General features: G+C 56.7%; 1 protein-coding gene across 12 annotated transcripts in view; it reads right to left on the bottom strand.

The window, feature by feature from the left end:
• PTK2B (protein tyrosine kinase 2 beta) overlaps positions 1-20,012 on the bottom strand; it is a 108,870-nt gene that overhangs the window by 11,095 nt on the left and 77,763 nt on the right. For all 12 annotated transcript variants that reach the window (XM_037893774.2, XM_043542038.1, XM_037893780.2 and 9 more), the window contains 16 exons: positions 19,079-19,219; positions 14,911-14,985; positions 14,544-14,645; positions 12,272-12,389; positions 11,619-11,658; positions 11,251-11,297; positions 10,559-10,612; positions 9,641-9,738; positions 8,907-8,991; positions 8,437-8,537; positions 7,639-7,754; positions 5,407-5,507; positions 5,008-5,097; positions 3,929-4,133; positions 3,241-3,349; positions 1,543-1,608 (listed from right to left, as the gene is read on the bottom strand). In XM_037893774.2, the coding sequence (XP_037749702.1) occupies positions 1,543-1,608; positions 3,241-3,349; positions 3,929-4,133; positions 5,008-5,097; positions 5,407-5,507; positions 7,639-7,754; positions 8,437-8,537; positions 8,907-8,991; positions 9,641-9,738; positions 10,559-10,612; positions 11,251-11,297; positions 11,619-11,658; positions 12,272-12,389; positions 14,544-14,645; positions 14,911-14,985; positions 19,079-19,219 (1,548 nt within the window). The remainder of the gene's footprint in view (positions 1-1,542; positions 1,609-3,240; positions 3,350-3,928; positions 4,134-5,007; positions 5,098-5,406; positions 5,508-7,638; positions 7,755-8,436; positions 8,538-8,906; positions 8,992-9,640; positions 9,739-10,558; positions 10,613-11,250; positions 11,298-11,618; positions 11,659-12,271; positions 12,390-14,543; positions 14,646-14,910; positions 14,986-19,078; positions 19,220-20,012) is intronic.

The following is a 20,012-nucleotide window of genomic DNA, read 5'->3' on the forward strand; positions in this document are numbered from 1 at the left end:
GAGGGGAGCAAGAGGCACCGGGCCCAGAGCCAGACACGGACAATTAGCAGCAACAGACAGAGGGGGCGGAGAGAGCAAGTGAACAGAGCAGGGAGCGCTTTAGAGAGGGACCTTCGCACTGGGGCAGGCGTGTGGGGAAGGTGGCTGCTGGTGGTCCTTCAATAGGAGATTCCCTTCTCCTCCTGCCAGCTCGGTATCTCCCCGGCCTCATCCCGCAGTGAAGTGACCAGGGGAGGTCAGGCCTAATGGTCTGAGCACAGATCTGGGAGCCAGGAACACCAGGCCTTTACTCTCCTGTCTGCCAAGACCGTGGGCAAGTCAGCTAGGCCCCGGGCATCCAAAACATTGAGGGTCCCAACAGGAGTGACCAGGCCTGAATATTTTGGCCTAACTTTCCAGGGTCCTGAACATCCACAGGCTCCCACTGACTGTGGGTCCTCAGCACGCTCTGACAATCAGGGCCTCTGAGGCATAGAATTGCGCCCCAGAAAAACAGGCCACCAAAATTTGAAAATGTAGGTGAAAACTCTTCCTGCCTCAGTTTCCCCATCTGTAAAATGGGAATAATATTCCCTCTCTCCCAGGATAACAAAGCTTTGTCCTTCTCCTGCCCCTTCTTTCTTAGGATCTCCGAGGGCTTTACAGAGATTAGCCAATTAATTCTCCCAATCCTACCCCCTGCAAGGTAGGTCAGGATCATCATTTCACAGATGGGAAAACTGAGGCATGGGGAGGTAAAATGACTTCACCAAGGTCACACAGTGTGTCTGTGGCAGAGCCAGGAAGGGAATGTTGAGCCCCCACCCCCAGATGCTGCACTGGAACCACTAGACCCCACTTCTCTAATTCCCATAAAGTGCCTTACACCTGGTTCTGGTTCTGATCTCAGTTACACTGGTGTAAGTCAGAGGAAACGGCATGGAAATCAGCAGAGCTCTGCCGGTGTAAACCCAGCGTGGGATCAGAATCAGGCCCATACTGCGCACTGTTTGTGCGAAGACGTCACACGCTGTACTTCGCTGCGGGGAGAGGACTGCAGGCAGGTGGACCAAGGCGCGGAGAGCCAGCTTCGGCTCCCGGTTCAGCGGGCCCACACAGCGCTGAAGGAGAGCAGGACTCCAAGACCCGAACACCTTCAGCGAGCAGCAGAGGAGGAAGAAGGTTGGAAACCGTTTTTCTCTCCTACCTCCCATGTAAAAATCGACGTGTGCTGGGAGCCAATCGATGTCACTGCCATTCCCCAGGGCGAAAGTCTCTCTTTAAGTTTCAGGGCACAAACGGACACCCCGTTAGAGCTGCTTGGCCCCTCGGAACCGCACAGGGCCAAACCCCAAGAGGCGCCGGGCACCTGCTCTGACGTCGGGGGAGCCGCGGGCGCTCTGCAGCTCTAAGGAGTTGGCTCAGCGTAAGCGACATACAGTAGCTCTTCAGCTATACCCCCGACCGAAATGCAATGGTCTCATCCCATCAGGCACGGGGAGTTCTCTGCTAGCCAACAGCTTGCTGCTTTCGGGCTGGTCAGTAACAGCCATGAGGCCTTACCTGGAACTGCAGCTTGGGCGCTAATAAGTTGGTCTGGGGAGACGGCTTGTATTTCGGCCTGCTGGGCTGTGGGACGACAAGGACACGGAAAAGCACAGGGTGAAGCGGTCGCCGCGTTAACAGCGCTCGGCCCCTGGCAGCAAGAGGAGGAGCAGGACTGGCCGATGCAGGCCACAGCCCTGGGCGTTACCCGCTGCAAACTCGCAGGCTGGGACTCGTCAGCCAAGCGTTACGAATGTAGCAAGAGGCAGGCCAGGAAAACCAACCAGGACGATACCAGCCCTTTGTCCGTGGGTCTCACAACGCAACCAGGTGGACGGGTGCCCGGTACACGAGTGCAACGCTTTGCATCTGACTGGGCCGGTGACGTGTGTATCTGGCGTAACACGTAGCGTGCTCCAGGGGATTTCACTTGAGGTCTGTCACATGTTACTGCCCCCTGCATCATGCTCTCCTGTTGCCTCTAAGACAGGTAAAACCACGCATCTTGCTAGATTCGAGACACAACAAATCCAGCACCTTGACAGAGGTTAGACTAGATGACCTTGCAGTCCCTTCTAACCCCATGGGCCTATGAGTCTCTATATGCCATTATTAAGGCTATGTTTAGTCAAGGGTATTTTTAGTAAAAGCCAAGGACAGGTTACAGGCAGTAAACAAAAATTCATGGCCTGTGACCTGTCCATGACTTCTACTATATAGCCCTGACTAAATCTTGGGTGCTCTGGAGAGGGGGACTCCGGGGTGGGGAGGAAGGGGGGGACACCGCTGCTGGTGCTCTGGGGCAGGGGGCAGCAGGGGATCGCTGCTAGTGGTGGGGGGGGTTGGCGACACGCAGCCCAGGACTGCCGCTGGTGCTGTGGGGAGGGGTGACTGCCCCAGCAGCGGCCGGTGCGGCTGGCCCGGGGGCCACCCGAGCTGCTTGGGTGGCCCTGGGGTCAGTCGCACCAGCCGCTGCAGAGTCAGAGAGGTCACGTGACTTCTGTGACCTCCATGACAGACTTGCAGCCTTACCCATAATATGCTAGACTTCATATTTAAAGGGACAGCGTTAGCTTAAAAATCATGCATATATTTTAAAAAAGAATTTCTCCTCTCTGTTACTAACCTCAGCTGGGATTCTCTCCGAGCAAACAGGGTGTATTGACACCACAAGTGCACTTGTCACTTCACACACCGATAAGAAAACACACGCTCTGCCCCAAACAGCTTGCTGTCTAGGGAAGGCAGGAAACTCAAAACATGGTGGACGGCAGGCATGGACCACAAAGGTCATGGTAGTCTCCATCGGTGACAAGTTTTAAATCAAGATTGGATGGTATTCTAAATGATCTGCTGTAGGAAATATTTTGGGGAAATTCTACAGCCTATACAGATGATCCCAATGGTCCCTTCTGGCCTTGGAATCTATGAAAAACCAGATCCCCATGTATGTGCATTAGGGGGATCAGAACCCATGCCCTTCAGGTCTAAACAGCATAAGCTTCTGCCTCTTGAGCTAAAGGAGAGATTCCACTAGGTAACAGGTGTAGTGGACTATTATCCTCTTACGCAGACCAGCCACTACAGGAGACCACATTCTCCTCCTGTGAGTGATGTGTGCACTATAGGGATGGTTGTGGTGGGGTGGCAGCCCCTCCACAGCCCTGGCGGGATCTAGCAGCTTGTTATAGACATGCTGCTCGGCTCCCTTCTTACCTTTGGAGGGGGCTCCTGGAAAGTCATTGGCTCCATGATTCTGGGAGGCCGGTGGCGATTGTTCCTCTCTTGCTCCCTGGCGATGTCCTTCTCCATCAGATATATGTCACTACAGGCAGTAGCAAAGGGAAAGGAAAGAATTCAGCAGTTCAGCTTTCTCCGCTACCGGGGAAATGCCAGGCAGTCAGCACTGGCGGGACTTGCTTATGCCAGCATCCCTAACAACGTTCCTGCCAGCTACAGCGTCCGCGGAAACTAATGACCATGGCGGAGAGACGGGGAAATGGTTATGAGCACGCCCCACCCTCACTCGCCTCTTCCTGCCCCAGCTCCTCCCTCTCCCTCCCAGCGCCTCCTGCCTGTCACTGAACAGCTGATCAGCAGCGGGCGGGAGGCGTTAGGGAGGGAGGGGGAGGAGCTGATCGGTGGGGCCCACGGGGTTCAGCACCTATGGTGGGTTCAGGGTGACCGAACTCCGCGGGTAGAACCAGATCCCTGGAGAACTCCCCCCACCCAGGGTGGCAGGCAGCAGTCACCGCAGGGCTCTGGCTAGCCCTACAGTGATACTGCAGCCGCTGGCAACGAACCTCCACAGCTCCCCGAGTTACCAGCATCGCTAGAGCCTCCTGACTGATCCATCTGGCTGCCCCAGGTCACTAGCACCGCGTGATCCCCCCCGGCCGCCTACCTCAAGCTGCAGACCAGCTCCTTGAACTTGGGCCTGTCGCTGGGGTCGTAGTCCCAGCAGCGCGTCATGAGGGTGTAGAGGATGGGAGGGCAGAGGTCAGGCTTGGGGAGGCGATCTCCCTTCTCCAGCACCGCAATCACGTCTTTGTTCTCCAGCCAGAAGAAGGGCTGTTTGCCGTAGCTCAGGATCTCCCACATGCACACAGCTGGGCGGGCAGGGGACACAAAGCACCACATCTCAGGGGCGGCAGGCATGGCAAGGAGATGGGAAGCACTCACCAGGAGGGGTGGGCAAGGCACGGGCACCAGCGCTGCAGGCTCCCACCATGCTGCACTGATGGACCAGTGATTAGACCCCCATCTGGGGGAGCTGAGTTCAAATCCCTGCTCTGCCACAGATGCCATGCGTGACCCTGGGCAAGTCACTTAGCCTCGCTGTGCTTCAGTTTGCTATCTGAACCACGGGGTAGTAGCCCTGCCCTGCCTCGCAGGGGGGTGGGAGGAAAAACACATTAAAGAGTGGGAGATGCCGAGATACTATAGAAATGGGGCCAGACAAGTACCTTAGACAGACCACACCTCCCGAGGCGTGAGAGTCCTGTTTAGCGTCTGAAGCCCAATCCCCAGTCTTTGTCATGGGGATTCCTGGCCACTCAGAACTGTCCTGAGCCCCCCAAAACTCCTATCAGCCGCACTGCATGTTGAATTGCCAGTAGGGGAGGGGTTTGCTGGGGGAGCCGGGGTGCTATTCGCTCTCTTCATTCCATCTACTTCCCTGCTGTCTCCCCATGCTCGAGACAGGATCTCTTCTCTTGTGCCGAATCTGCACGGATCTCCGATATATCCCCCCCAAAAGGACATCTCTGCTTTCTGCCTGGGCCCTGCCCAGCTCCCACTACACACTCTGCTGGGTAACTCTAGGATAACGGCACTGAACTGGCTCTGGGTTTACCCCAGGGGAACTGAGAGCAGGATTTGGCCCTGAGTATTGGGAAAGATACCGGCCTCAGGTCGATATACTGCCCCGGACCCTTCCTTGCCCCACGCCGCACCCTTCTCGTAATCCGCAGTCCCGCTCACCAAACATCCACACGTCACTGGCGGACGTGAAGCGACGGAAGTTGATAGACTCTGGCGACATCCACTTGATGGGGAGACGAGTCACGGAAGCTTGGAGAGCAGAGAAAATGGTCACAGACCTGCAGCCCCCCCCTGCTCTTCCAGCTTTGGGCTTCCCACCCCGCAGCTCTGCCCATGCCCCGCAATCCCTGTCCAGAGCCCCCCTGCTCTCCCTTCCAGTCCTGGGCTCCCCACACACGCACACAGCTCTATCAATGCTCCTCAGTCCTGACCTGCAGCCCCTCGCTGCTACTCCAGCTTCTTCACCTGACACTGCGAATAGTGCCTAGTAGCTTTCTGATAGGGAGAATCGTCCCCCAGCTTTGGGCCAGGCCACTGCAGACGCGAGTTGCCCCTTACCTTTGTAATACTCGTCGTCTTCTATGTACCGGGAGAGACCGAAATCCCCCAGCTTCACACACTCGGAAGAAGCCACCAGGATGTTCCTCACAGCAATGTCCCTGCGGAGACCAGGGAGAGCAAGTCAGTCCCGTGGGAGCGTGTTGGACGTTGGCTTTGGAGAGAGCCCCACATGGGGTGACCAGGCAATGGGTGAGCTCTGGGGACCCACTTCTCCATTGCCTCCGACCTAGTTGTGCAGAATATGCGGAACAAACGAAGAATTCGTGTGGCTCCCTGATTGGATGAGCATAGCTCTTATCCTCAGGAGTGGGGCTTAAAAGCCCACTGGGCTTTGACTCTCCAGGTCTACATGTCGCTGCATCGGGCTACATCCCACCACACCCCATGCGACGTTGCTACTCCGGCAACACCCCTAGTGTGGACGCAGCTACGTAGCTGACATCGTTCAGGGAGGCAGTGTTCCTACAGGGGCAGAAAAACCCCTTCTCTCTGTGTACGCTGCGTCTACACTAGGGGCCTAAGCCAGCATGGCTTCTGTAACGTAGGTACACCCTAAATGTAATTTTACATCTCTCATCCCAATCCCACCATCGAACTGTGAGCAAGCTAGGAACAGTGCGTTCTCAACCCTCTCTCCTCATTTAACTGCCTCTGTAGTGGAGCTCCGGTACGGGACGCGGGAGCCTGCTCCCCTTGCTTCGTCAAGCAGGGCCCCAGCCATCTAAAACAGACTAGCCGTGTGACACAGAGACCGCGCAGCAAAGGGGCCCCTGTTCAGCTCTTTTCTAAGACCTGACTGACTCACTGCACCCAACACATGTCTTACAGGATATTTATCATGTAGGATATATACAGAAAGCTTGGAACCTATCAAGACTCATAACCATTACAGCGCGAATGGACGGGTAATATTTAAGGAGCAATGTATTTATATTGAAAGTCTGATTTGGAGTAGAAATTATTCCCCGGGGCATAATGTGTCCCCGTGACCCCCACATTCAAGCAAGAGGAAGTTGCCATCTCCCCAGTCGGCCAGTGAGGTCACGCAAGGTTCAATTGTCTACTCTTGCCACGGTCAATGGAAAACCATCATAGACCAGGACAAACAATCGAGACCGCTTACAGGCGGGAAGGAAAGTACCACAAGGCCGGGGGTCACCTTGCCTGTGAACAGAAACAAAGGGCCGTTTTCAGTAGAACAGAGAGTACGGCAAGGCGCTCTGCCTGCATTCACAGAGGAATCCCCTTTGGGAGCGGGGAACTTGCGTGGATATTTGGATCCTGGTTTCGGTGACGCCAGCCAGCTCCACCACGCACCGCACTTTGCGGGGGGAGCCGAATGTATTACCCAGGACAAGTAGCTATTGTTCCACCGTTTTCGATTTTATTTCATGTTGTAACCGGCTGTGTCCATCTCTGTCTCTCGCTTCCTGTTAAATCTTTGTTCTCACTCACACAAACCTACTTTTGTGTTGTTCTAAGCGCTGTGTGGTTTATAGGCGCGGTGGTTTAAAGGGAAACTGGGGTGCACCGCACCTTTGGGTGCAGAGGAATTGGAAGTTCTGTGCGGAGCCAATATGAGGGGCTGGGTATCACAGCGGTACGATTCAAAGGCATCTCGTTAACCTGCAAGGTGACAACAGGGGTGGCGTTTGGCGGAACGGCTGGGTGGTGGCAGGGATCGGACACCCAGGTACCACACGAAAGACACCCTCTTGCTCGAGGCAGGGGGTAGCAGGTGACTCACTCCTGGGCACCCCAAGAACAAGCCAACGCCCTGTAATTTGCCATCGTCGCTGCAGTCGCTCCCACGCGCTAACCGTGCGTAGAGGTGAGCGAATCACTGGTTTTTTGGTCTGGCTGCTGAACCAAATGGGAAAAAAAAATGCCGTTTTCGTTTTCTAGTTTTTATAACTTTTTTAAAAATAAAACAAGAAGTTGCTTCCGGTGCCAAAATCCAGTGTGTGTGTGTGTGTGTGGGGGGGGGGGTGTCATTTTCCCCCCCGCAACTGAAACGATTCGTCAGCTACAGGGCCAATTCGCAACACGCTTCGGTCGACACGAAGCCGCACTTTTCACACCTCCCCCCCCACCCCCCAAATTTCGGACAAAAAGTTGTGCCCGGCTCCAGCGCTTGCGTGTGTCAGCAGTTCGGCAGCTCTCTGCCAATGTGCCAGCTAATGCCCACGGCCTTGGCAACGCCCTTGGAACGCCCTTCCCCAGCTTTACCTGTGCACACAGCTGATGGCCTCCAGGTACGCCAGGGCTTTGCCGATCTGCAGCGCGTATAGGATGAGGGTGGGCACCCTGAGGGAGTTCTTGTTCTGCTCGAGGTAGTGGCCCAGCTGCACGGGGGCAAGAGACCTGCGGTTAGGGGCAAACCCAACAGCTGGGGGGGATCCAGGCAGTGCAAGCCAAAGGAACCCGGGTGTGGGGGAGGAGCAGCCACGCGAGGAAAGAGACGGGAGTGAAAGGCGGCCACGACGGGCAGATATCAGAGATGCTGGAGCCGGGGGGGGTCTATTGGGATGAGCGCCCAGGAATCCCAATGCCTTTCAGCGCCATCCAAATCTCTTGAGACTCATGGGGCCATAATTGTAAGGCCCACCCACTCCGGAGCAGGCAGGAATCATTATTTCTATTTTACGAGTGGGGAAACCGAGGCACGGAGCGGTGAAGTGACTTGCCCCCAAGGTCATTGGCAGCACTGAGGGTGGAACCCGGGTTCCCTGGAATCCACTCCCCTGCTCTAACCACTAGGCCACACTCCCTCTGGCAGGGGCCAGTGGGTGAGGGGCATTCCTTACAGCAGCAAGATCTCCATGTCAAGCAAGTTGCTCTCCCGCCTGGCCCACCCTCTCCCCACCAACGACAGATCACTGCTGCTGAGGAAATGTTGCCTGATGCACGTTTCCAACGGCTTCGCTACCCGATGAGGAGCAAGGAGTCCTGCTGTAAAGACCATCCCCCCGCTCCCAGGCCCTCCAGCTAGCGAATGCCCCCCATGGGTTTGTTCTCCCCCCTCACCTCCCCGTAGGGGTACAGCTCCATGATGATCCAGGTCGGCTCCTCTTCTGTGATGCCGATGAGCTTCACGATGTGGGGGTGGTCCAGCTTCTTCATCAGCACTGCGAGCGAGAGAGACACCGGGCTTGGCTCAGGCACTGAGGCGGCATGGCCGATGGGGGCAGGCTGAACCGGGGACCAGCAGCAACGGGAACGTGAGCATCCCCCACCAGAGCGAAAGCAGCAGCTACCCTGGTAGCGGTGGCAGATTCATGACCGTCTTAGGAGGCCCATGTGTAACACAGACAGACCCCTGTCGTCAGCGGACGGCTATCTCCTGAGCTATCTCCGGCCCCCTGTTGCCCCAACACCGCATGGGCCTGCCAGCCCAGTGGATCCCCACCAGAGCAATACAGGATACAGCCAGAGGCGCCCCCGAGGTGGAGGGGGCAGGCTGTCGCTATGGCAAGGGGCAGCCGGGAGCTACGTACCGGCTTCGCTCATGAACTTCTCCTTGTTCTCGGGGGTGCAGTCCTTCTTGCAGGTCTTCACGGCCACGTTGATCCGCACCCCCTTCTGGAAGGAGAAGAAGGCAGAGGAGGGGCTTTCACCCAAGGCCTTGATCACGGGGCAGTGTCCAGGGGGTGGGGGAATTAGTGTAGCCTGGGGCTAACCACTGGGGCCTGAGAAGCAGCTGAGGGGGCTTGTCGGGAGGAAAGCGCAGGTAGGAAGTGCCTCCAAAGGGGGTATGGGACAGGCCCTGGGTTGAGAAGAGCCAGGATGAAAGGGAAGCCGGGTTTCAGGGGAAATCCACGTCCCTGTGCAGCCAGCCCTGACGGGAAAGGGCCAGGATTAAGGGGAATCAGGCCCTGGGGGCCCATGGGCCCAGAAGAGAAGGCAAAAGCTGAGAGGGGACAAGAGGGCTGGGTGAAGAGGACATGAGCCAGTGATCCCAGCTGCCCAGTGGCTGATGACTGGCGGGTGGAATATCACTGGACTGAGGGGGTAATAGACTGAAAAGACCTAGCCTCAGAAAGGGCTGGACATTAGAGGGGCCAGGCCTATCACAGGGGTGTGCCCACACAGCAACAAGGGGGTGCTGTGGGACTGGCACTTTGCCACAGCCTCGTCTGTAGCGGGGCTGGCATCTGCCCTCTTGCGCCCACCCCTGCCAGCCCCATGGGGAGGCTGCGAGTCGGCGGCAGCAAAGAGAAAGCGAACTCACCTGGTTGGTGTAAATGCCCTCGTATACCTCCCCGAAGAAACCTTCCCCCAGGATCCTGCCCAGAGTCACATCCTCTCGGGAGACCCCGTACTGCTGGGCTGGAGGGACAGAGAAACCGGAGGGACAGGGTTCATTGGTGCCCCCAGCTCATCCCTGGGAGTCCCTGCTTGGAGATCCCCGCAGCGGGCGATGGCTCCACGGGGCTGGTACATTCGGTGCAGCCCCTGAAAAGCCAGCCGCTCTGTCAGGTGTGCAAATCCAGAGTCCACGGAGTGACTGATCCTATGGGCAGCCGCACCCCCGTTCCCGGCCCCGGGGGCTCCCAGAGGACAGGGACAGACAGAGCCCTCGCTCATCTCCTGCAGGCAAAGCAGAGTCTCCAGGGCTAATGAAACATCCCCCCACAGTGCCTGCTCAGCGCAGGATGACGACGGTATCTGAGGGGCCGGGTTTACAAATCACGAGGCCAGGGGAGGCTAACCACGGGGAGGACGAACGCATGAACCTTTCCACCCACGATCAGGCGGGGGAAGCCAGAGCCGGAGGTTACGGATAATAGGCCACATCCAGTGCTGGTGCGAATCAGTGCCGCTTCTTCTCCTCTAATGGAGCTATGCGGATTTACACCAGCGACGGATGGAGCCCTCCTCTCTCTAACATAGAAAAATTACATCCTTCAGACCATGCCCTTAAGGAGCACCTAGTGGGAGGGGCTGATTGACCCCAAGCTCCTCCCCCTCGCAGCTCAGCTCCTCCCATCACGTCTCTACCGTCTTTTGGGAGGCAGCAAAGAGGAGCCAACCGGCCAGCCCTTTCCCCTGGAGCTGGCGTCCCTTCCTCCAGCATGTAGGTTCTCATGTCTTCAAGGAGAAGCGTCACTAGCCAAGCAAAGCTGGAGGGGCCAGGCAGGGCACGTACCTCCAGACTTGGGTCTCGAGGCCTCATCGGGGATTTCAGCATAAATATCCGAATCTAGGGCAAGAAATTCAGCAGTAAAATGAGCCGCAGCACTAGGAAGGGGCCACCTGTGCGGGGCCCGGCCTGGGGTGTTTCTTTTAATAAGCCAGCCGGTCTGAGACCCCTATGAGCTGCCCCTTATCCTGTGACACCGTGGCAAGCCCGGGGCCTCCACCTGGACAGCCCATCCACACCAACCCCACGGACAAGCACAGGCTGTCCAGTCCCCCCGTGCCCACAGAAGCCGCTGGGCATGGGAACCGCCATGGTGAGCCAGCTCAGGGGTCCATCTAGGGCAGCGTCCTGCTGGACAGGGGCCAGCACCAGCTGCTGCCAAGGAGGGTCTAAAGAGGCAGGAAGGACCCACATTGGGGCCGCACTAACGGGTTGGTTCCACGAGACTCTGTGGCCATGGGACAGAGAGGAAAAAGAAGTGAGGGTCCCCTGGTCAGGGGGCGGGGGCAGGAGATAGAGGGAGGCTGGATCTGGGGCTTTGCCTCGGGCCCGTCTCTAATAAAAGGGAGCTGAGATTCTCTCTCCCCTTCCCCAAACACTCCCATCCCTCTGTTTTCTCCTTCTGCCAGTGGCACCGGCTCGCTTACTCTCCAGTTCCCAGCCGTGGCCGGATGGCAAGAGGGGTGAATGAAACTCACCCACACTGATGCGCTCAGTTAACCTGGGTCTTCTCTCGTCTATGTCCCTACAGGTGAAAGCATGGGTGAAAACGAGCAAGAGACAAGCTCAGACACTAGATGTCCTATCCATTCATGCATCCATCCATCCGTCTGTCCATCCATCTCCTCATTCTTCCATCCATCCACCCAGCTCCAGTATTTCCAAGGTGCCTATCACCAGGGTATCTAAGCCCCGCTCTGAAGCCAGGCGTTCGTGCGATCTCTGAGGGCCACACATGGTCAGGGCTTTAGTTTTATGGCCCTTCCTTCCAACCTGGACATCCCGCCTTTGTGGCCCCTCTGCCCAGTGCCAGTACAGGTCCCTCGAGTGGTTATGTTCTACTTACTGTGTGGGGATCTGTGGCAGGCTCACCCGCTTCTCATTCTCTGTGGGGAAAGGGGGAAAAGGGTCTTGACTGTGCATCTCCTGTCGCCCACTCCCTCCCCCCCCCATTTGGCTGCCAGACTCTGGGGACATCTTAGCCTCCGCTCTCCCTTCCCCGGCCATTCTGCTGAGCCTCCGAGGAAGATATGGGACGGAAGGCAGAGTGCAGTCGGGGGGCCCTTCCCCACACACCCAGCTGCTCAGCAACCTGCATACGAACATCAAGCCGAGACAGCCCGACACTGCCACCGCCTTTCACCTCGGGACGCCATCTGGGGTTCAACGCCAGCGTGGATCACAAGCGCAGCGAGTTTGGTGGCTCTCAGCTGAGACTGAAGGGACACTTGCCCCTCTCCTGTAATTTAGCAGGATCGTGGCGATGGTCCAAGACGGGAAAAGATGGGGCTCTGTGCAGGGACTCCGAACTGGAATAGTCGGGGGACTGTAAATCAGGGCTGATGGGGGTGCTGGGAACAGGGGGTTAAGAAAACTCCCTGCACTAAGCCTGGCTCCAGTTTGGGACATCACCCCTTGACGTTCGTGGGCATCGCAATCCCGCTGCATCTGCTCCTCCTCTGGTCTCCCAAGAGCCTGTGCTCGGAGGGAGTCGCTCACCTTTCTTGGGACGGACGATGAGGGAGATTTCCAGGCCCCCCTGCAGCCGGCAGTAACCGTCTATCAGATCAGCCATGTTCTCCGCCTCGGCCAGGGAGGAGGTTTTAATAGCCAGGGACTGTGAAACATGAAAGGTGGGGTGGAGGGGTGAAACCCAGGTGAACATTTGCATCCAGATTTCCACGCTCCCAGCTGGACAGGCAACGGCTGGACACCTGGAGGTCCCAGGGGCTAGTGTTGAGATGCGCTGCCATACTGAGCCCACCCCTCTCCCTTCTGGGACACCGGGGTCCAGCAAACCCAAACCACTCTGGGCCAGACTCAGAGATGAACCTGGGGCCCCAGCCATGGGCAGGAGATTTGCACAAGTGAAACCGCACCCATGAGCCGAGCTTCCACTGAGCCCCCCGGCGTGTGAGTTACACCCACTCAGGCTCCATTCACGCCAGAAGGCCAAGGTCACAAGCGACGGGTAAGGGGGTGTACGTGACACACCGGTGCCAGGGGGTCCATCTAACTGTCCCCATTACAGGCTGGAGCTGGGGTCATGTTCCCACTGAAGGGGCAGCAGGAGGTGCAAGATTACACCCTGTTACGCCCTCCGAGATGCACCTCTGTATCTGGCCCGATGCATTAACGTCTTTAAAGTACACCCGGGCAAGCCCATTGATTCCAATGGGGACAAATTGGGCCCCTAACATATCGGTCTGGTGCCATCTACAGCTATTGGCCTGCACTCATACCCTGTGCTAAGAACAGCCGGTGCAGTGTCCTGCTAGCCCTGTCCGGCCCAGGATATTAAACAAACAGAAGTTGGTGAAATAAAGATACCGCCACCCCACCCCACCCCACCCCGCTCTTGTCCTTCCGGTGGCAACATGTGACTGTTATAGAATCATCGAACCATAGGGCTAGAAGGGACCACAGGGCCATCCAGTGTAACCCTCTGCCAAGATGCAGGATTTGTTGAGTCGAAACCATCCAAGGCAGATGGCTCCAGCCTCCTTCTGAAAACCTCCTGTGAAGGAGCTTCCACGACCTCCCCAGGCGTCTGCTCCATTGTCCTGCTGTTCTTACAATGGGGAAGTTTTTCCTGAGATTTAATCTAAATCTGCTCTGCTGGAGTTTGACCCCCTGCCTCTCGCCCTGGCCTCCGTGGCAAGAGAGAACAGCTTTTCTCCATCTTTTTTAGGGCAGCCTTTCAAGGATTTGAAGACCACGCTCTTGTCTCCCCTTCATCTCCTCTTTTCCAAACTAAACATGCCCAGACCCTTCAGCCTTTGCTCGCATGGCTTTCATTCCATCCCTATCATCTTTGTCGCTCGTCTCTCGATCCTTTCCAGTGTCTCTACACCCTTTCTACACAGTGGTGACCCAAACTGGACACAGTCCTCCAGCTGAGGCCTACCCAGCGCCGAGTAGAGTGGTACTAGCACCACCCGTGACTTGCATGCGGTGCCTCTGTTCATTGCTAAAATTGCTTTTGTTTTTTTTGCAACAGCTTCGCATTGCTGACCCGTACTGAGGCTGTGACCCACCACAACTCCCAGCTCCTTCTCAGCAGTGCTGCTGACGAGCCAGTTAACTCCCATCCTGTATTTGTGCAGATGGTTTTTCTTCCCAACGTGTAGCACCAGCCATTTGTCTTTGCTGAATTTCAAGTTGTTGTTCGCTGCCCAGTTCTCCAATTTATCAAGAACCCTGTGATTTTTAGTTCCATCCTCCCAAGTGTTGACAACCCCCCCCCACCAGCTTTGTGTCATTTGATCAGCGTGACGCTGTGACCTTTTTTATGTTACTACTAAAACCATGTGACGTGCTTTTAGTTTTTGCAGCTGTTTTTAGAACAGTCGTCTCCCAAAAAATAGTTCTCTGTCTCACCTTTTTCTCCCCTCATTTCTCTTTTCCAACCTTGGCACTGGGGGAACAACTATTTGATAATCATGGGCTCTTCAGTCTAGCAGACAACATTCAACGGCTGGGAGTTGAAGCTAGACGAATTCAGCCTGGAAACAAGGTCTCATTTTTTAACGGTGAGGGTAATTAACCCCTGGAACATTTTACCAAGAGTTGTGGTGGATTCTCCAGCACTGGGCATTTTTAAATCCAGCCTGGATGTTTTTTTCTAAGAGATCTGCATTAGCTCAGAGGAGTTCTGTGGCCGGTATGGTATGGTAAAGCAGATGATCAGAGTGGTCCCTTCTGGCCTTGGACTCTACGTGGCTCTAGGACGGTAAGAGACATCGAAGTGCTGCCCATCTCCCCCCTTTACCTGGGGGGTCCCGGTGAGAGTCAGCTGCAGCACGGCTCTGCCCTCCTCCACGCTGCAACACTTCATGGATTTGATCTGCTTGAACTCCGCCAGGCAGGTGGGCTGCAATGCACCAAAACCTCAACGTGATCACAACGCCTGCGGGGGCTGGGAGACAGCTAAGCAAGGATGACACACACACACACACACACACACACGCTCTATTTTGGGGTGCCCGTTGCAGCTCCCTCATTCCATAAGCAGCTCCACCTCCTTCAATTGCCAAAAGAGGAACGTGCTCTGGGTCCCAGCCCCGGCAGGTGCGGGGGCGAGGGGGGACTAAGCCCTTTCATCTTTTGGGGATTTAGCCCTGACCCCCTCCCCATACCTTTGCTTCCTTGCTTGTCATCTGCCGGATGCCCTTGGGCCCGATCACCAGATCCACCGTGATGTTCCACCCTTGCTGGAAGGGAAAGACAAGGACACGGGCGCGGTCTCTGCTCTGCCTCCGAAACAGCCCCGTCCCCCATCCCAAGAGCTTCTCGGCCAGGGGTTTGCTGGAGCACCCAGCACTGGTCAAGGGGGCTGGAGAACGGACCCCAAAAGGGGGCCCCAAGCAGCAGCATGATGAGCGTCCCCACACAGTCCTGCCCAGCAAGCCGGAGCCCTGGCCTGCGGAGAGCACCGTCAGTTCTGTCTCCACAGTCCATACAGTCCTTGGCTTCTCCGCTGAGGCCAATCAGAGCGCCAGCAAGGGAAGGGGGAGCGTGAGGTGGACGCTTGTCCGAGAACTGGGCTGAGACTCACCCCGTAATTCCCTGGGGGCAAACTCATCTCGGCTGAGTGGAACTGAGAAGCCGACCGCCCTGTCTTATGCCGGGTGCAGCGCAGACGGCGGCTTCACTGGCTTTCCGCACCCGTGGCTCTGCCGGCCCACCTCAGTCCCCGCCTGCGGCATCCCACTGGATGGACAGCTGGGAGCCCTCCCCTGCCAACATCCCCCGGCTGGGCCTCTCGTGGGCTGCAACTGCTGGCCGTTCGGTGACGTGCACCGACCCCAGAAACTCAACCAAAACCCCAGGATTCGAACCCAGGCCCCATCATAAGTCCCTGCTAGATCTCGCTAATGATAACACTGCTGGGGGATTCCAGTGCCTCCTGGGCAGCTGCGGGGCACTGAAGACTTCAAACCGCTCGCTCCCTCCCTGCTGTTAAACTGGTACGTACTGCAGCAGCCGTGAGTGGAGCTATGGGGAAGCCCCCTGGTGTCTAGTGGGAAAGTCAAGCTGAGCTGGGGAGCCTGGATCAGGTTTGGGGATGGGCCTGTGTCCAAATACCGGGTGGAAACTCTATGAAACTTGGGGGCACAAAGCTGAGTAGTGCAACCGCGGACCTTGCACAACTCCCGGAGAGATGAAACAACCAAGCTTCCCGCAGCACTCGCCATGAGCACCGGCGGCTGCCGATCCACATCGGATCTGCCCCAGCCAGCCCCACCACGAAGCGACGTGAAAGCCACCGAGACCGGCTGCAGGGTGTTGTTGGCGGCTAGTGGCTTGAGCTACCTCCAGCTGCTTGAGAAATTCTGTGAGGAACAGGATATTTGCTAGTACAAACTCAGACACAGACGCTGCCTGGGAGACAGAGTCAGGGGCCACCTTTATGATCGGCTGGAGCCAGAGAGTAGAAAGCCGGGAACAGTTGAAACCAAAGCCATATTACAGTGCATGACCAGGGCAGGGGTCCCCAGTGGGGGAGCCACTTGGGGTTGCGGTATGGGGCGCCGAGATTTCCAGGAGTTAATCTGGGGGTTACTTTCTGAGATGGGAACATCGGAATGGCCTGTCTCAATCAGACCTGAGGTCCACCAGGCGCTGCATCCTGTCTATGACACTGGCCAGCCCCGGCTGCTCCAGAGGAAGGTGCAAGACACCCGAGGGGAAAGTCTGACCTAACCCCCGTCTGTGGTTGGCTTAGTCCCTGATGGGAGAGGGTTTATAACGCTAATACATTTTATGTCCTATCTAATGGACTTGTAATTCAGGATGTTTTTATCCCTATCGGTGCCTGTGTTATGCAGGAAGTCAGACTAGATAACCACAACGGTCCCTTCCGGCCTTATAATCTATGAATCTACCAATGCCTAGTCCTTTTTGGAACGCTGCTGGTACTTTGCCCTCACGGATAGCTAGTGGCAGTGAGTTCCACAGGCTGATTGTATAAAAAAGTATTTTATTGTATCAGCTTGAAATTGGCTGCCTTCCACTCTCATTGGACCAGCTGGTGTCAATCGGTGTAGTTGGCGTAGCTACGCGGAGGATCCGGCCCAGTATTCCTAGGAGGCTATGCCACTGATGTATACAATGGCCCCTATAATGTCTTATATCCTCTGATACTTAATATCTTCAGTGTTGCTGTTATGCTGGAAGGTGGTCATGGCTGCCAGCAGGGGGCAGTCTTGGACCTAAAGACGATCACAGACCTCCTTAAAGCCAGCATGTGCCCACCACTCTCTGTCAGGAAGAGCAATCCAACCCCTGTATGTGCTCCCAACAGCTGGGTCCTTGCAGCTACTGCCCGGGGCACCAGACCGTGAGGAACGAGGGCTTTCCCGGGTTCATAGAATCATAGAATATCAGGGTTGGAAGGGACCTCAGGAGGTCATCTAGTCCAGTCCCCTGCTCAAAGCAGGACCGATCCCCAACTCAATCATCCCAGCCAGGGCTTTGTCAGGCCTGACCTTAAAAACTTGTAAGGAAGGAGATTCCACCACCTCCCTAGGTAACGCATTCCAGTGTTTCACCACCCTCCCAGTGAAAAAGTTTTTCCTAATATCCAACCTAAACCTCCCCCACTGTAACTTGAGACCATTACTCCTTGTTCTGTCATCTGCTACCACTGAGAACAGTCTAGATCCATCCTCTTTGGAACCCCCTTTCAGGTAGTTGAAAGCAGCTATCAAATCCCCCCTCATTCTTCTCTTCCGCAGACTAAACAATCCCAGTTCCCTCAGCCTCTCCTCATAACTCATGTGTTCCAGCCCCCGATCATTTTTGTTGCCCTCTGCTGGACTCTTTCCAATTTTTCCACATCCTTCTTGTAGTGTGGGGCCCAAAGCTGGACACAGTACTCCAGATGAGGCCTCACCAATGTCGAATAGAGGGGAACAATCACGTCCCTCGATCTGCTGGCAATGCCCCTACTTATACATCCCAAAATGCCATTGGCCTTCTGGGCAACAAGGGCACACTGTTGACTCATATCCAGCTTCTCGTCCACTGTAACCCCTAGGTCCTTTTCTGCAGAACTGCTGCTGAGCCATACGGTCCCTAGTCTGTAGCGGTGCATGGGATTCTTCCGTCCTAAGTGCAGGACTCTGTGCTTGTCCTTGTTGAACCTCATCAGATTTCTTTTGGCCCAATGCTCTAATTTGTCTAGGTCCCTCTGTATCCTAACCCTACCCTCCAGCGTATCTACCTCTCCTCCCAGTTTAGTGTCATCTGCAAACTTGCTGAGGGTGCAGTAAACGGGACGGTGCCCAAGAACCGCCTGGTCTCATGGCCCTGATTTCTCATCCTGACGGAAACAATCCTGCAAGGCTGGGCAACTCCAGCTAACCGCTCCAGCCCAGGGCCAGCGCTAGTCTCTGCCCTCTTCTGTATGCACCCTGACATTTTCATCACTGCACATGGAGCAGAAGGTTTCATACTGAGCTGCCCAGTTCTCCCCCCGCCGCGGGCGGTACAGTGAATGGAGAAGCCCCACCATTAGGGCACAGTTGCAGGGTATTTCCAAGAGATCAGGAATCCCCCACAGGGTCTTGTTCTGTGTTCCGGGGTTTCCCTCGGGGAACTGTTCCTCTCCTTTGGCAATTCCCAGCAGGTACCCCCCACGGCTCAGTCATGGCCCGCCCAGGGATCCGACCAGGCATTCGCAGCTGGAACGCGGCAGCGCGGCTCTGCTCCTCAGCCCCGCCCCGGCTGGCTCCCGTTCACGCACAGCAAGACAACTGGAAGAAGCCTGCCACACAACGCCTGGGCCACAGGACAGCAATGCCCGCTAAGGACGCCCAACTCCCCACCCCCACTCAGGCCTCCTCTGCTGGGTTTGCCCTGACTGGGGGCCTGATTCTGCTCTCCCGCTGGTGTAAATTAGAAGCAACTGCACTGAAATGGTGTCAGAAGGAGCAGAATCAGGCCCTTGGTAAGGTGAAATGCATCCTGGGAAGAGAGGCCGGTGCCTAGACCTTTGCACCAGCCCCTTGGTGGGCGGTGAATTTCACACTCAGAGCCCTGGGGCTGGGCATACCGTGTATCCTACCGTATACTGGCCCTCAACCCCAGGCCAACAGGAGATTTGGGAATACCGTATTTCCCCCTCTATCCGAGCACTGATCCCCAGCCCCCCTCCCGACGCTGGCCATGGAGCGATGAGCTATTAGCCAGCCAAGGTTGGATGATCAGGCTCTAGGCAGGTGCTGGCTGGAGGCGTGTGACGGAACCGTACAGATCCCAGCCCCGGCCACAGCGCCCCGTCCTCCCCAGGCAGGTACTCACGATCAGCTCGCAGCGGTAGCTCTCCTGGTCAATGTTGGCGAAAGAGGCGAGGGTGTGGAGGAACTTGGTGATGCACTCCTCCTCCCGCAGCAGGGCGTACTGCTGGAACGTCTGCTGGATCATCTTCCGGAACTGCTTGGGCTGAGGAGAGAACAGCGCCCGAGCCGGAGAGTCAGCGACGGGCCCCGCTGGCTGGGCATAAAGACCCGACAGCCGGAAGCAGCCCGGTCTGGGAGGCGTCTGGGTACCCAAACGCTTCCCTCTCCACATGCACAGTATCTCCGCCAATGCACTTGAGTCCTGACCCCCCCCTCCCGCCCGCTGTTCCAGTCCTGACCCATCCCCAGCCGTGCCGGTGCCCCTCACTGCTGACCTGCAGCCCTGCTGTGGTTCCACTCCTAGCTTCCCCGGCTCTGCTGACGCCCTCAGCCTGGACCCCCAGCCCCTCTGCATCCCCAGCTATTCCAGTCCTGGGCTCCCCACACACACAGCTCTGCCAGCGCCCCTCATCCCTGACCTCCACCCCCTCCCCGCCCCCCACTGTTCTAGCCCTGGGCTCCCCATACACAGCTCTGCCAACAGCCCTCAATCCCGGCTTCCAGGAACCCCTGCTAATTCCTGTGAGCGGCTTTCCCAACTCTGCTCCTTGACCGAGAGACCTGACAACCCAGTGCGGGGCGCCGGAGAGCTCTGCCAAGGAACTCCTAGGTTTGGGTGAGTTCCCTGCTGTTCCGCGCCCGGCCTGCCCCTTCCCCAGGCCAGCTCCCCAGCTTTGTCGTTTCTTGGCAAAGGGTGAATTTCTCAACCCACGTCCTAGGTGCCACTCAAGTCCCACTTACACTCGTAGGGTTGGCTTAGGCCCCAGGCCTAGAGTGGCACCTGTCTCCTCGCTCTGCACCAGGCCTGGATTTCATCCTAACAGCTTAACCCAGCT

This window comes from Chelonia mydas, chromosome 3, assembly GCF_015237465.2.
Source record: "Chelonia mydas isolate rCheMyd1 chromosome 3, rCheMyd1.pri.v2, whole genome shotgun sequence".
Lineage (NCBI taxonomy): Eukaryota > Metazoa > Chordata > Testudines > Cheloniidae > Chelonia > Chelonia mydas.